The 22,452-nt window shown below is 40.3% G+C and overlaps 1 protein-coding gene across 7 annotated transcripts in view; it reads right to left on the minus strand.

The window, feature by feature from the left end:
• Window positions 1-2,811: 2,811 nt before the first annotated feature.
• The window catches only part of CSNK1D (casein kinase 1 delta), a 38,846-nt gene continuing 19,205 nt past the window's right edge, over window positions 2,812-22,452 (minus strand). The window contains exons 8-10 of one of the 7 annotated variants that reach the window (XM_033139136.1): window positions 22,264-22,403; window positions 13,816-13,883; window positions 8,376-10,523 (exon numbers count right to left, since the gene is read on the minus strand). In XM_033139136.1, coding sequence (XP_032995027.1) covers window positions 13,851-13,883; window positions 22,264-22,403 — 173 coding nt within the window. In that variant the 3' untranslated portion in view covers window positions 8,376-10,523; window positions 13,816-13,850. Of the gene's footprint in view, window positions 2,866-8,375; window positions 10,524-13,815; window positions 13,884-16,831; window positions 17,066-19,234; window positions 19,453-21,058; window positions 21,966-22,263; window positions 22,404-22,452 lie in introns of those variants that run through there. The other 6 variants (XM_033139134.1, XM_033139133.1, XM_033139139.1 and 3 more) reach the window with 6 other exon arrangements.

A 22,452-nucleotide genomic window follows, 5' to 3' on the forward strand; every position in this document is an offset into this window, starting at 1 on the left:
TCCTCACATGCATGCGGAGGAATGAATAGCAGCATTGCCAAGACACAAAGAAAATAGTCAAAGACTTCTAATCTCCAACATAATGTTTAACCAAAGGGGGAATGTGCTGATTATTACTTTTGATAACATTACATTTGGCAGAAGCTTCTATTTTTTCTGAATTTAGTAATAGCATCTGATGGCCAAACCGAGGCAAAAACAACTTCACAAAACTTAGGTCAACCTTGACCTGGAATGCATAGTATTTTGGGTGAAGATACCAAGATCTAAGTTAACCTACATTATGAGAAGGAAATGATTGCTCTTAGCACCAAAATGAGGTGTCAGGTTGATGCCCTGAATCTGATGACACAGCTGTACCACATAAAACCTTTTCAAGGGACGGCATGCCAGCATGTTTTGTGGGGGAACAGTCCAAAAAAGGGACGAGGCCAAAGCTGGCTCCTCAACATAGCCAAAATTTCATTGATATGTTCCTTAATCAAGTTTTTGATAAGCATTGATCAAGAGAGAACTTCATACTGGGTATTGAATTAAAATGTATTTGATGGCAGGGGACAGGTGTTTGCCTAGTAATTTTTATAATTTTGTATTCTCATAGACATGCATTCATCAGCTATTTATTTGTAAACCCAGTACATTATTCGTATGGAACAGTCTCCTTGTCCTCTTCCAGCTGCAGATCCTTTGCAGAATGCTGGCTATGCCTGTCGCTTTAAGATGGTTAGGAAACATGTGTTCTGCTGCACTGACTCCTGTAGAGCTTATTCAACACCATACATCTGCTTCTGGATTGTGCTGGGGGTGGGGGAGCAGAATCACATGCTCCCAGCAAATGCTATACTCTTTATTATTAAACTGCAGTGTGGATTTCACTTCCAGTCCTAGAAAGTGACATGTTGATTGTTGTGAAATAAAAAGCAAAGAACGAAATATTAACAACTTCCCTACTCCCCAAGCTTCAAAAGCTATTTGTCAAGGAGTGAGTGGGGCTGCCATTTTGATAAAAAAAAATTGTAATAATAAACAACTCAGAGCTCAGTAGCCCTCCGGATCACAGCCTACATATTTAGAAGAGAAAAGGAGAAAGAGAAAGGAGATAATAAATGGGAAGCTAGAGCCGTAGGGAAGTGTTGCTTTCACCTCACAGGACTTTGCCAAACAGTAGTTTTTAAACAGTCACAAATGCTGGGATAAATTATGTACCTTTGCTTTTCCTATGTCCAAGCTCCTACCAGGTGTAAAATTTAACTAGCTTGTGATGTGCAGGATTTCAGAAATCAGGGACAGAAAGGAAGATTCTTTTACTGGGACAATTTGAGTCTCAGCTTCATACATTTCCTCTCAAGGCAGAAAGCGGCTTACAACACTTTAGTTCACAAAAAGCAAGGGGAAAACCCCATCACCTCATTGACTATATAATTACCTTTGAGTTCCTTTTTTTGGGGGGGGGGAATCTTTAGAGAAGAAATGTACTATGCATAATGTACAATTAACATTTCCACAAGTTTCTTTGCTAACTGCGAGGGATAAAAAGAACCCCTTACCTCTTGGTGCAGTTTTGTGAAGTAAAATTTAGGACACTTTTCTGTTCGGTACATGCTATAACTTACACAGTGCCAGATGACATTTGACTATTCTATATTTGATGGACTTTTCTGTTATCCCCTCCAGCTGTTTTCTGTAAGGAATGTATGTAAACATGTATGTGTGAGTGCAAATGTGTGCAAAATGCAGAACACGTCCCGCAAATGAAAATGAGCTACAGCAGCTTACACACGTACCCTTTGATCCAGAGACACGCATGTGCTCAAGTACACGCATAGCATCTCTTGAATGGACAAAGGTTCTGATTCTTTTCAAGGGATGCAGCACACGTATCAGGATATGCAGCCTAGGTCTGCGGCGAGCCCTTCTAAGATGAATGGGGAAGATTGTGTGTGCAGGGGAAACTGTGGGTCCATTGATACTCTCGCACACAGATCCCTGCATTCGAACCAACTTGGGTTCTCTACTACATAAAGCAAAAGTACCAAATTATTTTTTATTCTCTTTTTAAATACGTAATATATAAAGACCTATATTTTTATCCATTTGGAGGAGGAGTGAAAGCAGTTGAACCAAATAGGTTGAATGATGCAACAGACCTTTAAATAGTGACCAAGAGCCTTGTTTTTCGCCCCGCCCCCTTCAACACACACTTGCTGAAGGCACACACCACCCTGGGGCATGTGATGAGGATGTGTGAGCACAAGATGTTTGGAAATGATCCATTCTGGTGAGTCCCTTCTACGCTATTTTATCCAGAGTCTATGCAATTCTTTTCATACATCAACAAAACTAGCCCCCTTCAACTGTTGTCACCACGTGGTACGCTCAGAGGTTTGCCTTCTTCATTCTCAAAGTGCAGCTGCTGCTGCTGCTGCTGCCAGCTCAGTGGTGAGGGAGGGTTTCCAGGAGAACAAAGCTCTTGTGTGCTATGGGCAATGTTTCGTGCAGGATTTGTCTGTCTCAATTGTCAGTGTGTGTGTGTGTGTGAAATATATGGCTGTGTACGACTGTGCTCGTGACAGGTTTGAAGCAAGTGAAGTCACTTTTGTCCCTGCTTTCATGTAAATGCACTTTAATGTAATACAATGTGGATGTCATGTCAATGTAATCTGGATTTATGCTTTTCTAGTGAACTGTTACAAACATAGTGAATAAAGCTATTTATTCTGTTGTCAAAATATTGCTGCATCAGGAATTATGGCTCTGAAAATTCATTCTTCTGCTATTTTTATTTTATTCTGAGGCTTAGTCAACAGCCTAATTTTCTATGCAGCCTCAGCTCAGGCATCTATTTGTCGTGCTAGGTTTCCAAACCTGAAACATAAAAATAGATAATGCCTCTGAGAAGCAGATGGAAAATAATCATGTTCACACTTCTAGAATGAGGGAGGGAAGACTTCTAGATCAGAGGTTGGTGGGTCCAGACAGATATAAGCTAGGCTATCTGTTTTTCTTGAAATAACACACTGGGCTTGGAGGGTTTTTTAAATTTTATTTCTGACTATTTTGCAAAAACATCTGAATTCTCCATCAGGTTGCATTGTCACTTTTAATCAGCAGTTGTCTAGGTGATCTTTGCCTGCAATTCTAAGCTCTCCCCCACAAAATGAAAGCCAGAAATATACTTCAAAAATTGGAAGTTCTAATTCTTGTGACCGACCTTAAGTAAGGATCTAGGTGGTTGGTGTTCTAACTGCTTGTGCTTTCACTTAATATATGGAGCACTGATTAAAAATCAGGTCAAATGAACAAGTTAAGCCAATGACCCCTAAGCTCTGCTTCCATCCTATCTCGCAAGGCACACTAATTTATCTTCAGTAGCAAAAGGAAAAGTTGTGTCATTTACTGAGACACAATATGAAATTGAGGAATAACGTCGAAGTCAAGTCAAAGTTCACAATCACACCATACATCTAAAACACATTTAAAGCCCATGGTTTCCCTTAAAGGATCCTGGAAACTGTAGTTTACCCTCACAGAGCTACAATTTCCAGCATCCTTAACAAACCACAGTTCCCAGTATTCTTTAGGGACAACTGTATTTTAAATGTGTGGATGTAAACTTTGTTTTAAAATGGGAACATAGAGCTTTGAATGCACTGGGTTCTGACTACTTAATACTACCCAGAATCTTAGGTTTCTGAGTTGTTAACCACTGAAACATAATCCTCATGCTTCTGGAACCAAGCTTGAAAAAGGATGGATGCTTCTTTTCCTTGAACCAGTTCAAGTGCCAGGGATTTTATGCAGCTCCCCAATTTGTGGGAAATGTGCCCACTCTGTAGTATTTTCTACAGCAATACCAGTAGATTCTGGGTAACACTGGGCTTTAAATAAGGGTCTGCATACATCTGCGGCTGCTGTTGTTTAAAGATAGGGCTACATGCAACACTTTGCATGTTTAGCGTGGAGAACAGTGGGAGTTGCTGACTAGTGGGCAAAAGCTAAGTGTCAAAACCAGGGAAGACTAAGGATAAAGGCAGGGAATGCCACCATGATAATCCTAGCTCCATAAGGACGCCATGTTACTTCTATTCCTGAGGCCAAATTTGAATAGGGTAATCTTTCATAAGCTGCCCTGAGAGCCTTTCAGGACTATGAAGTAGGATAAACATTCTAAATGAAAATATGCTGCAATATGGGGCTGGGGGAGCAATCACACAAAATGTAGCAGATTCAGGATTAGGATCACCCTCAGGTGCTGGGGGTGGTGTTGAAATTTGGGGGGGCCGGGTTGGAGAAGAGACAGAAAGTTCTGGGTGGGGCTGCAGTGAAGGGAAATAATTGGTTTTAACACTTTCCCTCTGTTTAACTTCTCCCCTTCAGAAGCTTTTGCAAAGGGATTTAAATTAAGAAAACCTGATGTGGAAAAGGGTTAACCCCACTTCCCTACCGCACCAGTCATTAAAAAGAGAAGAGAGCAGATCCCAATAATATTCAAATACATATGTACATTGCGTGAAAAGTCTAGAAACTAGTTTCTGCTGTGGAACTAAGATCCTTAGGATTACTACCGTAATACACAAACTAGGTTAAATCTAGATTTCTTTGTTTTTGTTTATTTTGAGCAGCTCACCATATGGCAGAGTACTATTAGGACAAAATAACAGCCAGACTTTACTGTAGGATGGCTGAACACTGAATGAGTGTGAATTATATGGCGGGGCAGATGGCAATAGCTTCTGTACAACCCAAATTAGGAAAAAGCACACATATTAAACTGCAGGCAAAATTAACTTGGAACGCCAGTAACTAGAGGGCTTTTCTTAAAAAAAAATGTTTTGAAGAAATGTTTTTTGTGAAAAGTACTGCGGGTTGGCGAACTACAAACCGCCCAACAGTCCAGTTGGATTTACGATCACCAACAGTAAGGGCGTCCTGCACGTTTCATTCTGCGCGACTCTGTTCACAGCCTGTTGGTTCCAGCAGAGATACATAGTGAAGGCAAACAGCAGCTTGTCTGTAGGAAAATAAATCACTTCCACACCATGCTTCTTCTAGTCTAAGAAGCCTTTATTACAGCAAAGAAAAACAACATCTTCCCGGAGAAGAAGGACCCATGAATTCTCCGTTGTAAATCAGAAAAACGAAAGTAAGTACAGAACAAAGAAAGATTGCCCATATGTAGGGCGAAATTGCTCCCCCCAGTGTCAGTACGTCATATCCTGTGAGCTATTAACCCTGTGTTAGCTCAACTCCTCACACCCCCTCTCATACGCAACACTGGGGCAAGCGACCGCAAAAAACACACTCAACCCAAACAGTCCTTCACAGAACTCCTCATGCTGTTGGGAGCTCAGAGGCTTTGTGAACCCATCTGCAAGGTTCTCCTGACTAGGATAGTACTTCAGCTTGACCAAGCCTGTCCTGACACTTTGGCACACGTTCTGGAAGCGAATGTCCAAGTGTTTGGTCCAGGCCTTGAAATTCCGGGTTTCTGCCAGCTTCAGGCAGGGCTGATTGTCTTCCCATACCGTGATGGGCAAGCAACAATCCCCACAAACCTCCAGAACTAAACACCTGTAGAATTCCAGCTCTGTGACAGTCTCAGACAGAGCTGCGAATTCCGCCTCTGTGGAAGGAAGTGCAATGAGACTTTGCTTCCTGCTTCTCCAACCAATCAAACTTTCTCCAAACTTCACAACCATTCCAGACACTGACGTTCTGTCTGCCAAGTTTGCCCAATCGCTGTCAGATGTGAGTCACCATCAGCTGACAGTCTGAGGCAAAACTCATTGGTAGCCTGCAAATATCTAAGCACTCTCGTGACGCCATTCCACGCGTGCACACTGACCTGTGCAGCTTCCCTGCTGAGCAGATTTACAGCAAAGGCTATATCAGGTCTGCTCCACTGGGAAAGATACAACAAACTCCTTGCTTCAGATCTCTCTGTGCATGGCAGAGGGAGCCACGTATTAGGGTGGGGCCAGAGATAAAGCCCCCCCATCCCTTTTCTACCCAGGTTGCTTCCTTGTGAGACTAATTGATTTTAAGTTATTTGCTGGACAAAGCAACTCTAATCCAAAGCTATAGTTAGCCAGTATGAGAGAATTATGTAGCCAATGACATGCCAGGACTACTTTTTTATGATGAATGAACAGAGGCACTGCTGACTAAGCCTTGTGGAGGCAACACCAAGTAAGTGAAAGTAAGTATATACCCAGTGCCTGACAGTAGTGCTTCTCAAATTGAGCCATGAAAATGCAACCCAAAAAGCTCCCAAAGTAGATTGCTTCCTTCCATACTTGTAAAAAGCAAATTTTTATCAGCCTTGTATTTAAACGCTCGCCTAGTAGCCACTAGCCAGGGGTGCAGGACTTATGGTCCTCCAGATGCAGTTGAACTATAACTCCCATCATCCTGGGCCATTGACCACACCTGATATAGCTGTTGAGCGTTGTAGTTCAGCAACATCTGGGGAGCCTCAGGTTTCCCACTCCTGCCATGGGCAATCAGGAATTGCATTCAGGTGAGGGAGCAAGCTAGCGCAGGAGAGGTGGGGTGCTCACTTCTTTCCTCTTGGCACTGAGCACAGAAAGTGGGCTGGGGGAAGATAAGCCCCTGACTGCACCCAGACTTTTTATGGTCATGTTTTGTATGTGGAACTCCCTGCCTCAAGAGCTTTATCATTCTTTGCACTGGTATCCTGCTTCCACTTGACAACTTCACTTTCAACAAGCTCTCAATCCTTTTCCTAGATCAATGTTAAGTACTTATTTACTGCCTGACATTTACAATGGTTCCCCCCCCCATTCTTCTTTCAATACTGTTCAGTAGTTACTGGTACGCATTTTATTATTTTAATGATGTAGAATATTGTTGGTTCTAATTCTGAGTACTTGCTGTATTCTGATGGCTGCTCCAAGTGTTGCCATAAGGAGGGAAAACAGGAACAAAACTAATGCAGCAGGCTGTTCCAAGAGGGACAGAGAAGTTCTTATTCAAGCACTCTTAAAAGTGCTGTAAAAGTGAGGTGTGCCTCCAGTTTGAGAGAAAATAAGGTTTGAAAAATACTGAAACGAGTTCTGCATGCTGCATGCATATCCAGCTTCTACTGCCAGGTATATTGCTCGGTGAAGGACAAGCCCTTGTCTATCTCACTTTTGGAACGGCCAAATACAGCCTATCTGCAGTGCAACTGAAGACGGCAGTGTAAGTGATACATAACCATCCAGGGTATGAAGGTTTCACTGTGTTTTGCTTAGCCACTCCAGGATATAGTATTCTGCTAGGTAGTAGTATAGTGCAGCAATCTTTTAGATGAGTCAGGTCTCCCAAAGATTGACCTGCTACTTTTGGAATAATCCCACTGGAGGCTTAACAGCCATGTGACTTTTATTACAATCATGCTTATTCTACATGACTGTATAATGTCTGGTTTTATTTCTGAGCTTCTACATTTTATGGTACAGTTAAGAGACTGTGACTGCCACTGGTGGTAGGAATCACTCCATTTTGTCAATTTTTGATTTTGACTAGTTTCCTAAGTTTACATCTCAACCCTTACTTACTAACTCTTTTTGCTATATGACTGTTTCAGCATCTGATGCTGAGAAATGCATGGCACAGTGAGATAGACCCAGATCTATTATTTTGTGCTCAATAGCAAGTTCTGACATCTTCCTTTCCACTTTTGCCTGCAGCAGTGGTTCCCAACTGGTGGTCTGTGGACCCCAGGGGACCACATAACCCACCTAGGGATCTGTGGCACCATCCACAACAAAAACTACCATACAGGTACCAAAAATTTCAAAAGTAGGGGTCCACATTACTTAGCTAATTGGGAACCACTGACATAGTGTATCTCACCCTGCTTTTTCCACTTCCAACTTTCCATTTCCTCCCAATCGCACTCCCAGAAGATTTTCACATCACCTCCCTCAAATTTCAGTGGCCACACTCCAAGTCAGTTTCACACTCATCCCAGTAGAATGAACACTGCTGTCTTCACAACTACCTCATCTAGAAACCAATACTATTCTTGGAGGACACAAGAGGAGGGGAAAGGGGAAAGCCTTGCTAAACTATAAAAGCTGGCAAAACAAAAATTAACTCCACAAGAAAGCTCAGAAGTCAAAGCAGATGCCTTGCCTTAAAACCCAGGTGGGGAACCTATAACCCCTAAAGATTTTGATGGTATCCAACTTCCATCAGGTCTAGATAGCATGGCTGACAGACTGAGAAAATGGGAGTTGTAGTCCAGCAACATCTGGAGGGCCACAGGTTCCCCACACCGCCTTAAATTTTCTGGTAGTTGGCTTTGAATAAATATGTTGTTCTATAAGCAGAGAACCCATTAGATGTGCAAATAAAGGCAAAATAGATAGAAGTCCTTATGAATTTATTTACACAATTATTAAAGTACACAAATACAGTGGTAATACAAATGAGGTGTTCTGAGATAACTTGATACCAGTACACAGGTTTAGAGAGACATTCTAACTATATTTTCAGTAGGTGATGGTGGGATTTAACTATAATGGAAGGGCGCAGACTGCCCACAACCAAGTACAAGTCTAGAAATTTGCATCAGTCAACTTTTTAAGTATAGTACAGCAATTGAAGGTTCCAGATATATATAGAGAAGAAGAGGCTGCCTTTATAAGTCTCTAACATTACATCATTTGACCACAAGTATTTACAAAGAAAGCACACAGAAGTGTAGAACTGTACAAAATGGAAGTGCACATGCCCAAAGAACCAACATCCACAGTAACCAAGTGATACAGTTATGCAAAATTCTCCATGGACCAACATTTAAAAACATTCCCATTGCACTTCCCCAATTGTGGGTTGCATCAAATCAAGACTTTTAAAATACAAATAAGCACTTGGTTAATGTTCTAACATAGCTAAAGGAAAGCGACAAGATTGTTCATATCCACAAAACTAAAAAGGAACTGGCAAAGCTTTAAAACAATAAAAAAAAAATTGCAAATTAAGAGAAAAAGAAAACCATGGAGTTCTATTAGCCACCAAGTTTCCAAGGAAGCATGAATCTCACATTTGTCGATTAAAAAGTAGTAACACAACATATCTATGTATTGCATCTTCATTCCCAAGGTGGGATTGGTGGTACTTTGAATGGTATTTGGTATGATTCACATGCCTTCTACTTTCCCAGATTACAGTGGGATAAATATATTGCTCATGAAAACAAAGGTTCTTCCATATTTATAGCTGGCACACTCATTTGCTAAGGTAAATGTTTTGGCCAAGTATATCATCAGCTGAAGGCCAGTTGTTCCAGACTTGCACACTTTAATATTAAAGAATTCAACAAGCTTGAATGTTCTCTTGGCATCTCGCAGCAGGAACATTTTGTTTATAGCTCGGAGCCTTGGCATAATGCAGCAAGCTCTAAGCGCTTGTCGTTCTCCGCGTACTCAAGAGAAGCACTCCTACTACAACGCTGCTCACACCGCAGTGACAGCATTCAGATTTTATTGGCATCTGTACCAAAAACCAAGCAGAAATCGTGGATCCTGTCACTCACATGGAACCCTGCTCTATGAATACATTTTACAATCACTTAATAAAACCCTCCTGAACAGGTTATTTTAGAGCTTTGACTTTTGTTCTTCAGAGTCTATGAAGTGATCTTATCACCTCTACTGGGTTTGGCTACTTCTCTTTAAAATTATCTTCTGCTCTTTCTTGGACAGTACTAGAGACGAATAAACATTGGGGGGGGGGAACTATGTTTATGTTGCATGGTGACTGAACTTTAAAAACAAAAAACAACCCTGGAAGAACAAGACAGCCAAAAGCAAAGATAATAAAAATGTACTAAAAAAAATTATTGAGAATACTCCTCTGTAGAATGGGACCATACAAAAGTAAACAGTGTAAAATAAAAGCAGACTGTTCAAATTCATTTACACATTCCCTGCCTGACTTAAGTTTACAAGAAGTTTCAAGTCTTGTTTTTATTTTGTTTTAAACTTCAGGATTGTTCACATTTCTACATAGGTTCCAAATCAGACAAAAACAGATTGGTTGTTGTTGTTGTTTTTTACAGAGAGTTAAGCCAAGAATCTTAGCAAAATGAATACAAAACTTTCTTAAACCAAGTAAAAGATTTATAGTTACAGTAGAACAATAAAAAGGGGGGAAAGGCTGCCGCCTGTGGAGGGAGAACTGAAATGGCTATTAAATAACAGGCGGTTAATGCTGTAAACCGTCTCTTCCTTTTCCAGCTGTGTTGCTAGAGTTCACATAAGGTTATCAGGTTTCTGGCCAAAGCCTCTTGTAGTGGCAACTGCTGGATTCTGTCCATGTTCCTGCGAGTATCTTTAAGTAGCAAGGAGAGATCCAGTTGTATTATTTCTTCTGCTCTAGTTTGGGGTAGTTTTGCTAGTAAAAGCCATTGGTAACATAGGAGATCAGCCATGCATTATCTGCCCCTCAATGGCAACATTTCACCGATGCACAGCAGACTGGAGAATACTGGTCGTCGCCAGAGCAGGAATCTATTGAAGCCAAGGAACAGGGTGTCAATATCAGCCCACACCTACTGAAAAGGCATAAAAACTGATCCATTAAAGTCTTCTTGGCCACTCCTCATAAATACAACTGAGCAGATGCATTCATTTCAGAAGGATGAAATGAGTGTGCACAAATCTACGTCCTGATAGAATCGCTGTTACACCCAACAGGTGTCATTTTCCTTTTGCATAAAGGCTAAGGCAACAAAGGCACCTCAGGAACAAGGAGAAATAGTATGAAGAACGAGGAAAGAAGCACATGCTGGCAAAAAAGACCGGGTGACTTGGGTAAGCTCTTGAATCAGCAATGAAACCCAAATCAAGAGGTAGGGTGATAAATGCAAGTGTTATATAAAAGAAATCCATCTTTTTAGCAGCAACACTGTATTGAGTATGTTCTACAATATCCTTTCCATAGCATATGCCAGTATTAAGCAAGGCCCCTGTGAACTCTGCAGTCAGAAATTTGCACCAAACCTGGCAGTGTAGATTGTCGATCACAACCAGAATGCTGAAAGGGATGAGGATTAGGTGAATTCTAGGATCTAGAAGTCATTGTCAGTCTCAGTTTGTGGAGGCTTCAGCACACTGCATACCTGAACGAAGGAACAATTTCTAAATACTGGTAATTGCCCCAACACTTTGATCAGCCACTGAGGTACCTACAAATTCTATGAAAGTCCTCTGGCTTTTCAGTTCAAAATGAAAACTGAAGTTTGCTTTCATAAGAATGGGAATGAAATTTGCCTCAGTCTCTTCCCTTCAAATATATGTGTGTTGGATGGGAAACCACTGTTTGCCTTAAAAAACAACAACAACAACTATTATGCACTCTGCAGGTTATGGGGACAGTGCAAAAGGAAGTCGCTTCCTTTACAACCACAAAATAAAATTTCAATGGCAAAGGAATAAAAACTCTGCCAACCTAAGTGGATTTGGAAAACAGCTTGCACAAATCTGATGGTGAGAAGAACAGTTTCAAAGGATCCATCCATACTTTGTTCAAGCCTTGTGGAAGCAATCCTAAATTCAATATTACAGCAGCCAAAACTAAGCTACTCAGCTCTGTGTAATGTTTGGACTGACAACAAATAGCCTGCTTACATAGTTTTGACCCTTGGAAGAATTGGGACTATTCTTTTGATGCACAGTTCATAGGGACCTGTTATTAAGTCAAACTGCAGCAGCGGTGATGTTTTGACATGCAACAAGAGGTTAATCATTACAGACAAAGACCTTGATAGTGGACTGGATTCTACAGTTCTTCTCTCAGAGGCAATTTTTACCCACGTTAGTTGCTAAAATGTTGGATCTTTGCTGCCTAACCCATTTCAATTCCCTGCTGCCACCCCCCCCCCCCACAATGTGAGGTGGGATAAGGTGGGATAAGCTAGCTGAAAAATTCCCACAGAGTACAAAATACAGTTACTCTACATCTCTGTTGTGGTCCTGCTTTTGTTTTAACACACTCTCAAGACAAGCAGAAGGAAGCATTCCATTAGGAGGGCCCAGTGTGAAATCTTCATTCAAGGTGGTTCAGAAGAGAATCCTCTCGCTCAGTCGAAATTATAAACAGCTGGATTATCCAGATGATCTGGCCCATGTGGATAATCAGTTTGCTAATGTAATTAACAAAGTAAAGGGCTATGGAATCAAAAGAACACAAAAGCAGCAGGAAGAAGAGAAATAAGGTAGCGAGAGATTAGTGTAATGTGGAGTTATAACAATGGTGGGGAGAGGGAGAGAGCCCAATAATAGGATCTAAGCAACAAGAATTCAGTCTGCCCGAAAAGCAAAAGGAACAGCTTCTACAGGTTGGCAACAAGCTACAGATTGTCTACACACACACACACACACACACTTCATTTTGCTCTGCTGAAGCTCCTATCGTCAAGACAAAAAGATCAATCAATGGATAAGCTTTAGAACAGCTGCTATCACAGGCATCCATTTATTTTCTATCCATGCAATCATTTAGAAGTCTCCTGTAAAGAGTCTAGAGGCAGAGTTTCAAGCTTCGTTGTCAGTTTGAAAATGTTTTTTTAATCTTTGGCTGCTTGTGGGAAAGGGACGAGAGTAAAAGGCTGCATTAATGCTCTGTTCTAATTATACTTAAATTAGGGAATTAAAAGACAATATTAGCCTAACTTTTCACAGTGCTGGATACTTGTGGGTGATTGAATTTTATTGCTCTATCCAGTTTTAAGTTATTTTAAGGTTTATAGCTGTGAAAATGTTTGATCCGATTCCTGCTAAGATACAAGGAGTCTGTGAGTGATAGGAAACCTTTCATTTATATCCTCCTCAGGGAAATGGACTTGCTGAAAGTGTTGGAAGGCTAGGGTACTGTAATTAACTTTAGAATTTGCTCAGGAATGCAGGTCTTATATAAGACACACCAGTCAATTCTAACTTTTACTAGCAAACATGTAACAATGTTTTGATTAGCAGAACTAAGGCCCCCTCAGATGTGGCATTTCTCCTATACCTGCAAGCCAAAGACAGTAAGCTTATGGAGACTATGCAAATTTGAGGACTCCCAGAGAGCAGCTAGCAGCTGCTCAGCTCCTCCCAAATCTTGTGTACTCCTACATCAGATTTTTTTTTGTCTGTTTGGTTGTATGTCACTTTGGGCTGCCCTGGACAAGATAAAGTGACTAATGAACTTAATAAATAAAAATAAATTAATAAAATGCTAAGCCAAAGTTTGGCTGAGCATGTCACCCAAGCCCAGGCTGGTGGACAAGTTCTTCTTTGCTAACCATGAGTTGTACGGGTTTTTCTTGGCCAAAGTTCATGGTTAGTAAGGAGAGGGCTTAAGCACAAGTCCAGGTTTAGATGATGCACTAAGCTAAAACTTATCTTAGAAGAAGAAGCCTGCATATTTGAGTAGTCCTGGTAAGTCACTGCTTGGTTTACAGACATATACACCAGGCTAGTGAATTAGCAGAAAAACAGAAGGCTAAACAAGGCATGTACTCTGTCCTTTACTGGGAGATGATTTCCAAGCAAGAAAAAAATGCCACATGAAGGACCTTAAGTATTCCAGTACCACACTGTAGGTTACCCTGCAAATATCTGGTCTATTGACAGTTATGGAGCAATTCTAGTGAAGTACTACAATTTTTCAGGGGGGGGGGAATAGTTTTAATTAATTTGAAGCACACCTACTACTAAGGTTATCTGCAAGGTAGAAGGAAATAAAGTGCTGAAAGACATGAAAAGCCACCCAATTTGATGTCCCCGCCAAGCTGGTGTCTCGTGAGAATGGACTCACCCAGTGCTGCTTTCCAACGAGAAGGAGACGAGCAGCTACTTGCCATGGTGTTCGAAAGGAATGCTATTCTGAGGTGGGGGGAAAAGACAGCCATTTGTAACAATTCCACTATCCAATATATAATTCCCAACTATGATTCTAACTGGAGCTGCTCTGAATTTGGAATGGTTCTTGATTCAGAGGCCTTGCAGACATTGATTCTTCAGCGATTTGAAAGCCCCTACAAAGCTGACAACTTCCTGATGTTTTCAACAAGTAGTGGTTTAAAGAAAGGCTGCTTCAGCAGCAGGTGGCAACCAACAGTTTTTGGAGGTGCTTTTTGTTCCAGTAACTCTCAGCAAAAAAGCACCACCATCATGTTAACTGTTTATCACCAGCACTGGCCACTGATTCAAAAAACATTTTCCTGTGTCACAGTGACTACTCTGCACAGTATTTTAAAACTCTTTGTAACGGAAGAGAACCCTCATCTCAGCACTGAAGTGTGTACCAACTCAATCCGAAGCCTTCTGGCTGTGATCCACAAACATATGGGTACAACTTTGAAAGTTAAAGCCTTTTACACTCTCTCCATGACAGCACACAACTTACGGTAGATCTTGAAGGTTTACTAATCTTACAGATTCACCACATCTGTGTGTGTACCACTGGCAATTCAAAAGAATCTCATATTCCCAGGGAAACAAGTTTGATGTACAACACATTTCTAAAGCTAATAAATGCCAAGTTTTTTCATTCAATCTGGTCAAGTAAAGTTAGTAGGGGTCACAACTTCCTGATTCAAGTCTATTCCCCCCAGTGGTTCTCAATGCCCCTTTTCCTTTATGCACGCAGCAGTTAACACATGTTCACACTTATATACACACCAACATTTAGCAGCTTATCTATGTAAAAAAAGGGGTGGGTGGGAGAGAGAAAGGCCCTCTTACTTTGGGGGCAATCACTGCAACATCAGAAGAAGCATTCAATTTAAGCCTTAAATGCCCTCTACCCATCTCCAAGTACGTAAAGCCAAATTCAGCAAAATTGCAGCAAAGATTTTTGTTGCAGTCTAAGCTATCTAGAAGTGAGAGGGTCAACTGTTTATTCATAGAAGGCACATCAGCACTTCCCATCCTTCAGAAGATGGCCAAGCTTGAAAGCCATCACGTTCTTTAAAAATGAGTTTGTAAAAGGCACTATGCCATTCAGGTAGCAAAAAGGAAATCTGTGTACTGTACATGATAATCAAGAACGTGACCAATTTTGTTTTCTAACCAATGTAAGCCCCTGTATCTTTCCCATGGTAATGGAAAAGGACAACCAGAATTCCCAAAAGAACAGACTCTCTGAACATGTTTGGGAAAACATGTGTTTGAAACGATAAGAGAAAGATTAGAACACACCTGATAAATCAAATGTTACTTCATTTAAATAAAGGAGTGCTTTTACAGAAGAATGTGAAGTAAAAGGAATGGCTAAGGGAAGACATTCAAACAGCACTACCTATATAGCAGCACAAGTACATAATGAGCAAATAAAGTTCATTGATTAAGATAAAGCAATACTGAGGATATGGATCAATTCACAGAACTGTCAGCTGAAATTTCCTTAGGAACAAGGGGCCATTAGGCCACATGCACTACCACCACATGTGCTATATGATATGATATGGCATGCATATTTACAGTTGCAACTGTTCCATTTATGGTGGTGTGCATACAGTTGCATGCACAAATACAGAATCATATCACGAGTATGATGGGGAGTGTCCCTGCAGCTTCACTGCACACAAAACTTCTGGCCAGCAATTCATTAAAAAAGCCTTTAGGCAAAGAGTGAGAAGAATAATTCATCAAAACAGCGTTTAGGCCATGAGTGAGAATCTAATTTCATGCAGGAGGGGAGAAAAACAGACTGGTGGTTGGGAAGCCAAAAGAGATGAAGCAATGGAGGGTAGAGAAGCCCTTGGTAAGCAATTCGTTCAGACCACTAGCCAAAGAGGGGAAATTGTTGAGAAGGGGCAAGGAGAAGAGAAGCTGAAATGGAGAGCCATGGAGGAGAGGAAGCCATCTAAAGCTATCAGTTCAAACCTTTGGCAACAGTGATCTGTCCTTCTCCAGTCAGCCTGCTAATGCGGGAGAAAAGTGGGTGGCCTGTTCACTTTTGGCTTTGGCCTTGTCCACTGCCATCACGTTGGCCACCTCCAGATTAATCAGAAGGGAATGTGGCCAGTTATTCAACAACAACAAAAGGGAATACGGCCCACCCCGTGCACATTAGATAATAGACCTATGAATTCAAGTATGTGTCAAGACTATTCTCTTGAGTGATCCAGAGGGAGCAGTCCTCTTTTTGTATTTTCTCAAAAGGCAGAGCCTCTGTAGTCCATTTTTTGCTGAAGTGATAAACTTGTGTGTGGGTTGTACCTCTTCAGATCATGAATGGGGGGCTTACATTAACTAAATACTCCTTCATACAAGAGATTCACTTCATATGTAGAAGTAGGTCAGGGAAAAGGCAAGAACCCTTCCACCAAACATCTAGTTTTCCATGTGGAAAGATTTGAGAGGTATGTGTACTGAGGAACATATGGTCATCAGTGCCCCCACCAGTAGTCTGGAGGTATGGATATGATTGAGGTGGGGTTTTCTTGCCAAATGTCTGACAGAATGCCAACCATTTGCAGATTGACATATATACATTGTGTATTTTTTGTTCCAAGAAACCCTGCTCCATTTCCAATATTCTCCTCCCAACCACTATGATTTTGAAGGTGGTAAAACTGATTGCAGTTCTGCATTGCAGCCTGGCTTTCTTTCTATTCATCCTGTAGCGAAGGCTTTTGCCCACCCTACTTTATGACTCTCTTAACTTTAGCAACCCAGCATAAACCACCACATTAGTCTTTAGTGGCTCTCCATTTGATCTCTTACATGGCCACTAAGTATGGAATTGTGTCACTTGGCCCACAACCACCTACCACACCAATTGAAAGTCATTTTTGGCAGAGGCCAAAGCATGAATCTGGTCAATGTAAAGGACCTATAAGTTTAGCAGTTTTATTTAATACTGTACAGTAGAATTCAAACATTTGAGAAGAAACTTTTCCCTCTTAAATCACTTCTCTGATCTTTATTAACTCTTCTTTCTTCACCATCTTCTGCCTTTTGTCTCATTTGCTCTTCCTTCTGCCTTTCTTTCTCTGCAGCAACTTCAAATTCTCAGCTCCCCGCAGGCTCCACACACAACCCATCCCCTGGTGTACCTGCTAGAGTGGTCACCAAGGAAATAGTTAATGTTGACCATAAGATATCATTAATGGGATTTAAAACTGACAAGACGAAATATTACTGGGGTGCCAGATAAGAATTCACATAATTTAATCACGTTTGAGATGCACTGGAGCTGTGGAAGAGGCTATTGTACTTGGATTGTAACTATGAAAAATTACAAAAAGATATAAAAAATTAAAAAATTCCTTCCAGTAGCACCTTAGAGACCAACTAAGTTTGTTCTTGGTATGAGCTTTCGTGTGCATGCACACTTCTTCAGATATATATATATGTTAAGATTTCCTAGCTGAGATAAAGGTAATCTGACTGATCTCATGGCAACGTAAGCATAGTAAGTAGGCTATATTATACCTACTGCAAGAATTGTGATTTGTTAGGAAAGCAGGGTCTTCATGACCAAGGGAAACTCTCTAAAAGTGGCAGCAAAGACATTTAGCCAAAGAAATTAGTTCTAAAGTGGAAATCTTCAAAGGAAAGAAGACAGCAAGTCCTTTAATCTTTCAGTGTGTCAGCACACAGAGATATACAGAAAGGGACGTCACACATTTGTATACTGTAGTTCTGTTAAGAGACTAGCCAACCTGTGTTTTGTTGCTGCTAAACCTCTACACCACAATGCTGAACTCCCCGCCCCCACAGGCTACCATGCACAGCACTATAGCATAGCATGGGGAAAGCAGTTCAAGCCAGTAACCAGGAAGGATGCATAGGCAGACAACTGATGTAAAATTACTGGCAGAGAGCCAGAAGCATAGCCAGTTTTCTGCTGATAGAAACACACCAGTGTTACAGTGGCAAAGGAAGTGTGGGCTGGTACCATTCACTACTTAGCAGAGGAAACTCTCACTCACCCCAGGAAAGTGACAAATTTCAAAAGCTCAGCCAATTTCATTGAAGAAACAACTGCACTACACTCCGTACATTTTCATTTCCAAACTCAAAAGCCTCAAGTTTGGCTAGAAGGATATTTTTTGAAACAGTTTTTAAAAGCTATTGTGATAGACCAATCTCTTTTCGTTCAGGAAGTGCTGGATTCCGTACTTTTAATCTTCATTCTCTTTTGCAAGAGTCTGAATAGCATAGAAATTTCATACATTTGTGACTTAGCAAAGAGGGTCATTTGTAATTGCATCAAGTACGCAGTGTAATGCTCCACTGCATTATGATCACCATTTTGTGAAGCACCTCGCTCAGTTTTTGGAAAAAATAGTTGCACACTACAAACAATTTCTTATGAAATACTTGCCCTTTGCTAGTAAGAATGAGGTACATGTGAGCAATACTTCATTTTGTAGCAGATAGGGATAATATACCAAGGAACATCAGTGCCATCAGACTAATCATCTTCTGAAGTTTTTATAGTCAGTGGAAGTTAACATGACCTACTACAGAAATTGGGAGTGGATCCTTTTTGGTTTGAATTCCACTGTTTACCCCACAACTACAGTACTTCTTACATATATGGAGAGGTAGCACCCCGTTGTCCAGTCAAGTACAAGGAAGGGCAATGGCAGCAAAGGAGCTGGAGAGGGCTACAGCTAGTAGAAGGGAATTTACCTTAATCAGTTTGGAATTTATCTACTTGGATTTTCACTTTTGGTATTCTCAAGCTTTAATGAGGCAGGTTTCCAAGATATTTATATTTACAAGATGAACCAACTGAGTTTTAGTCTCGTTTGGCTCATAACCTGTCAGGTGTTTTTGGAACGAGGTCCTGAGAACAGAATGAGCAGTTGTTTCATCCTGAAATACTTCAAATATGTTTAAAGTATGTTTCTGAACCAGCTGTTAAGCTTTTAAATAACCTATTTTACTTTAAACAAAAAAGATGTAAATACTCACTACAAACTGCACTAAATTCATGAGCTGGTAGAACTACCGTATTACAAACTCATGAATGATTTGCAGGGGGTAGAGGGTCGGTCTATTGACACAGTTTTTGTAATTGGTCCTAGGATCTCTGCTGGAGCAGTACAGAAATATTTCAAACTACTTTTTACCCACTCAGCACAGCCAAGGCAAACTTCACAGTTCCACACCATTTTTTTTAAATAAGGTAGTCATTTCAGATGAAAATGACCAATTAAATGTGCAATGCAAAACCATCATCACAGACAGAGAGCTAGGAAAGAGACACACTGATCTAGACAAGACTTAATGGATGTTTACTGCCTTCTAAGTTTAATGATCAAAAACAACAATATTTGCAGATATTAGATGCAATTCATTCTGCTTTTCAATGGCCCTGATGTAAAGGAAAGCAAGCAACTACACCTCAGTCTAAAAGTGCTTTATTCCGGGTCATTTAAGTTGTTAAAATACGCACTTTCTTCCTCTTCCTTCGAGGTCTGCTGGAGCTTGGCTTTACAGATGGAAGATAAAAGAGATAGTCTCAAAACTCCAAAAGGTTTATTTTTTCTTCTTCAAAATTATCAAGTCTGCAATATACCCACAGGACACACTCATTTAAATCCTAGAGAGAAACATCTTCCCCAGCTCCATCCCAGCATGCAATGTCAGGATCTTAAGAGCTCGGATCAAGGAGATCTTATCCACTGTGAATCTGGCCAGTGTTTATTGAATGAAGGGGGAAATATGCTTTATAGACCTCTTATTCATTTCTTGGAGTAGACATTTGTTGGATATTAACAATAGGAACAAGAGATTCAGAGACTCATTCAAAAAGCTACCATCTGATCTGCCTAAGACTGGAGGTAGCATTCAAATCAAGCAAAAGTATGGCATTAAGAATGTATTTATAATCAGTATGATAAAGAATGCCTATTAGGTACAGACTCTGGGCCTCCAGAAAAATCTTACTTGTGATGTTTAAGGACTGGATCTTTCATTTTGAAACCTCAGTACATAGTATAATAAACCTTAATCACTTTACTGCGAACACTAGTGATGGGGGACAAAATTTGTGCTCCTATGGAGTTGAAACTTGAAATTCCTTATTATTCTACATTAAAGACCGTCTTCCCAAAAGGCTTTTGCTCTTTGTATCAGATGCCATTTAGCATTTGAGGAACTGTGATGTTTCTGAGCTAGAGTCAAACTACACACCTTTAGCAGTAACTACTGGTCATAGACAAAAGTTTATAATGGTTTTCATATAACAACAGCAAAAAAACCCCGAAGTTTTATTTTCTTTTGCGAAGAAAACAAAGAACATGCATGTTTACTCAAAAACCAAGTCCCAATGTGGTCAATGGAACTCACTATAACCATGATGTAAAACAGTTTCACTTTTTTCTTACTGCAACAGTTAATCCAAACTAACCATAATCAACACATTTCCTCCTTTATACTTTTAACGAAAAAACTTTTAACCCTCAATTATTTTTCCAACAATCATGCACCACTGGTTTGAGAGTTTTCTATTTTTAAAGCTACTAAAAGCTCCTGTGTCATCTGCTGCCTTTGTCTAACATTTGTGACTGTTTTGAGTTTTGATGCTTGGTGCTCTAAACACCAACTGCAACATCCACATTTATGTCCTGTTCAGCTGTAGAACGTTTTGCTCCTTTAGCATTTCTTCAACTGACACAAAGTCAAAGATCAATTTGCTAATGCCTTCAAATGGCTCTTCTCCTGATCTGGCCTTCCCAAAATTTTTAGTGTGTTCTCTGCTTCTCACACATACACCCTTCTCTTAGAATCAAACCTGAATAATAACATTGTTCAGAAATTCACAACTGGTTTTTTAGCTACTATTTTGGAATGAGAAAGCCTAGAGTCCCCTGCTGTGGCTTTCATGAGAAAAAGCTTCATTTTGTAAAGTATTGTAGGACTCGCATGAAATCCAAGCCTTGTTTGGTTGTGTGTCACGCATATTGTGGGGGAATCTACAATGGAGTAAGAAACTGGAATGTTTCAAGCTACTAATGTTAGTGAATATCCGCTCTTCAGGCACCAGACAAACATTTTCCTTCTGTTTGGAAACAAAAAATGACCAACAAAATGGAGTCAATTGTCATCCCACTGCACAACCATGCAGGATACGCATTTATCTTCCAAAAATAGTCTTCCTTTTATACAACATTAATTTACACTTACAGCCTGTTATGTGAGCTGTGCTGTAATTCAACTGAAATATTCTGAACATATGCCACAGGTTATCAAAATAAACCAGTAATGCATGCTGTATGCAAAATGTTACAATCTGCAATTAGCTGTCCCATGGTCAAGAAGGTTGCTTACTGCAGTCAGGTACAGACTCATTCACAACAACTAGTCTAGTTTAGCTCCATACTTTCAACAAGGATGCATGCCCAGGGCTAATTTGGAAATCATTTTTTACTTCAAGCCTTAGTAAATTCTACAAGAAAAGAAAATCAAAGTAGTATGAATAGTACCATCACCTAACAAAGTAATACAAAAAATGCAAGACTGATCATTCCTCTTTCAACCTCTTATTTCACAGGCATAATAATTTCAGTGCTACAGTAGCTTTAAGCACACTCCTCTTATACAGGATATGATTACGGATGGTCACTTATACCAGACAGAAGCTGGTAGCTATTTTCCATAAATGGCAATTTATTTGAAAATACAGCTCAAGCCATGTCAAAATTGCCAAATGGGTGCAACTTTGCAACTAGACACTACAGAACAAATGGCTGGAGACTAAGGCTACAATTTACATTGCCCATGTGTAATATTGGACAAATTGAGTCTGTACTAAGGATAAAAGGAGAGCACTTATTGATCCTTCTTCGGCATGAAATGTAACAAGTAATAGCTTTGATTCATTTGCACAAGGCTTCTGAGATCTGCAGTGGTTAGAAGAAAACATGACATTTAAGTCAGTTGATGATTCACATAGTATAGTAAAAGTCACTGATATTTCCATGGCTGTTAAAAGTCTGTATCCTGCAAATACACAAATATCCAAAAAGGCATTAAACAAGGGAGGTACCCAGCCCTCAATTTTAATAACCTATATAACACCCTCCTTCACACTTAAACCTCAAGGTCAGAAAGCTGAGGACTTCACAAGTAGCAGTTCTTCAGCTAATTCAGATCAACTAAGAGAATGGCATGTCTAAACATAATTGTGAGACGATCTATCCTACTCAAAGATTACCGTATTTTTACTCTGATCTGGTCAAAGGACATTACTGAGCTTCTAGTATTTTCCCCCATAAGAAAAATCAGAACTGTTTTGTACCTGTGAGGTTGACATGCGTGAGGTATCTTGTCGGCCTGTTAAATCAGACGAAGAGATATTGACAGGGGCCCCACGATGCAATCGCATACTCACTTTCCGTTCTCTCTCCATTCCAGACACTGGCCGAGGAGATGTGTTTGCTGACCAAAAAAAGGTAAAACTTAATTTTGTTTCTGTATTACTAGACAA

The sequence above is a fragment of the Lacerta agilis genome, chromosome 2, assembly GCF_009819535.1.
Source record: "Lacerta agilis isolate rLacAgi1 chromosome 2, rLacAgi1.pri, whole genome shotgun sequence".
In the NCBI taxonomy this organism is placed as follows: Eukaryota; Metazoa; Chordata; class Lepidosauria; order Squamata; family Lacertidae; genus Lacerta; species Lacerta agilis.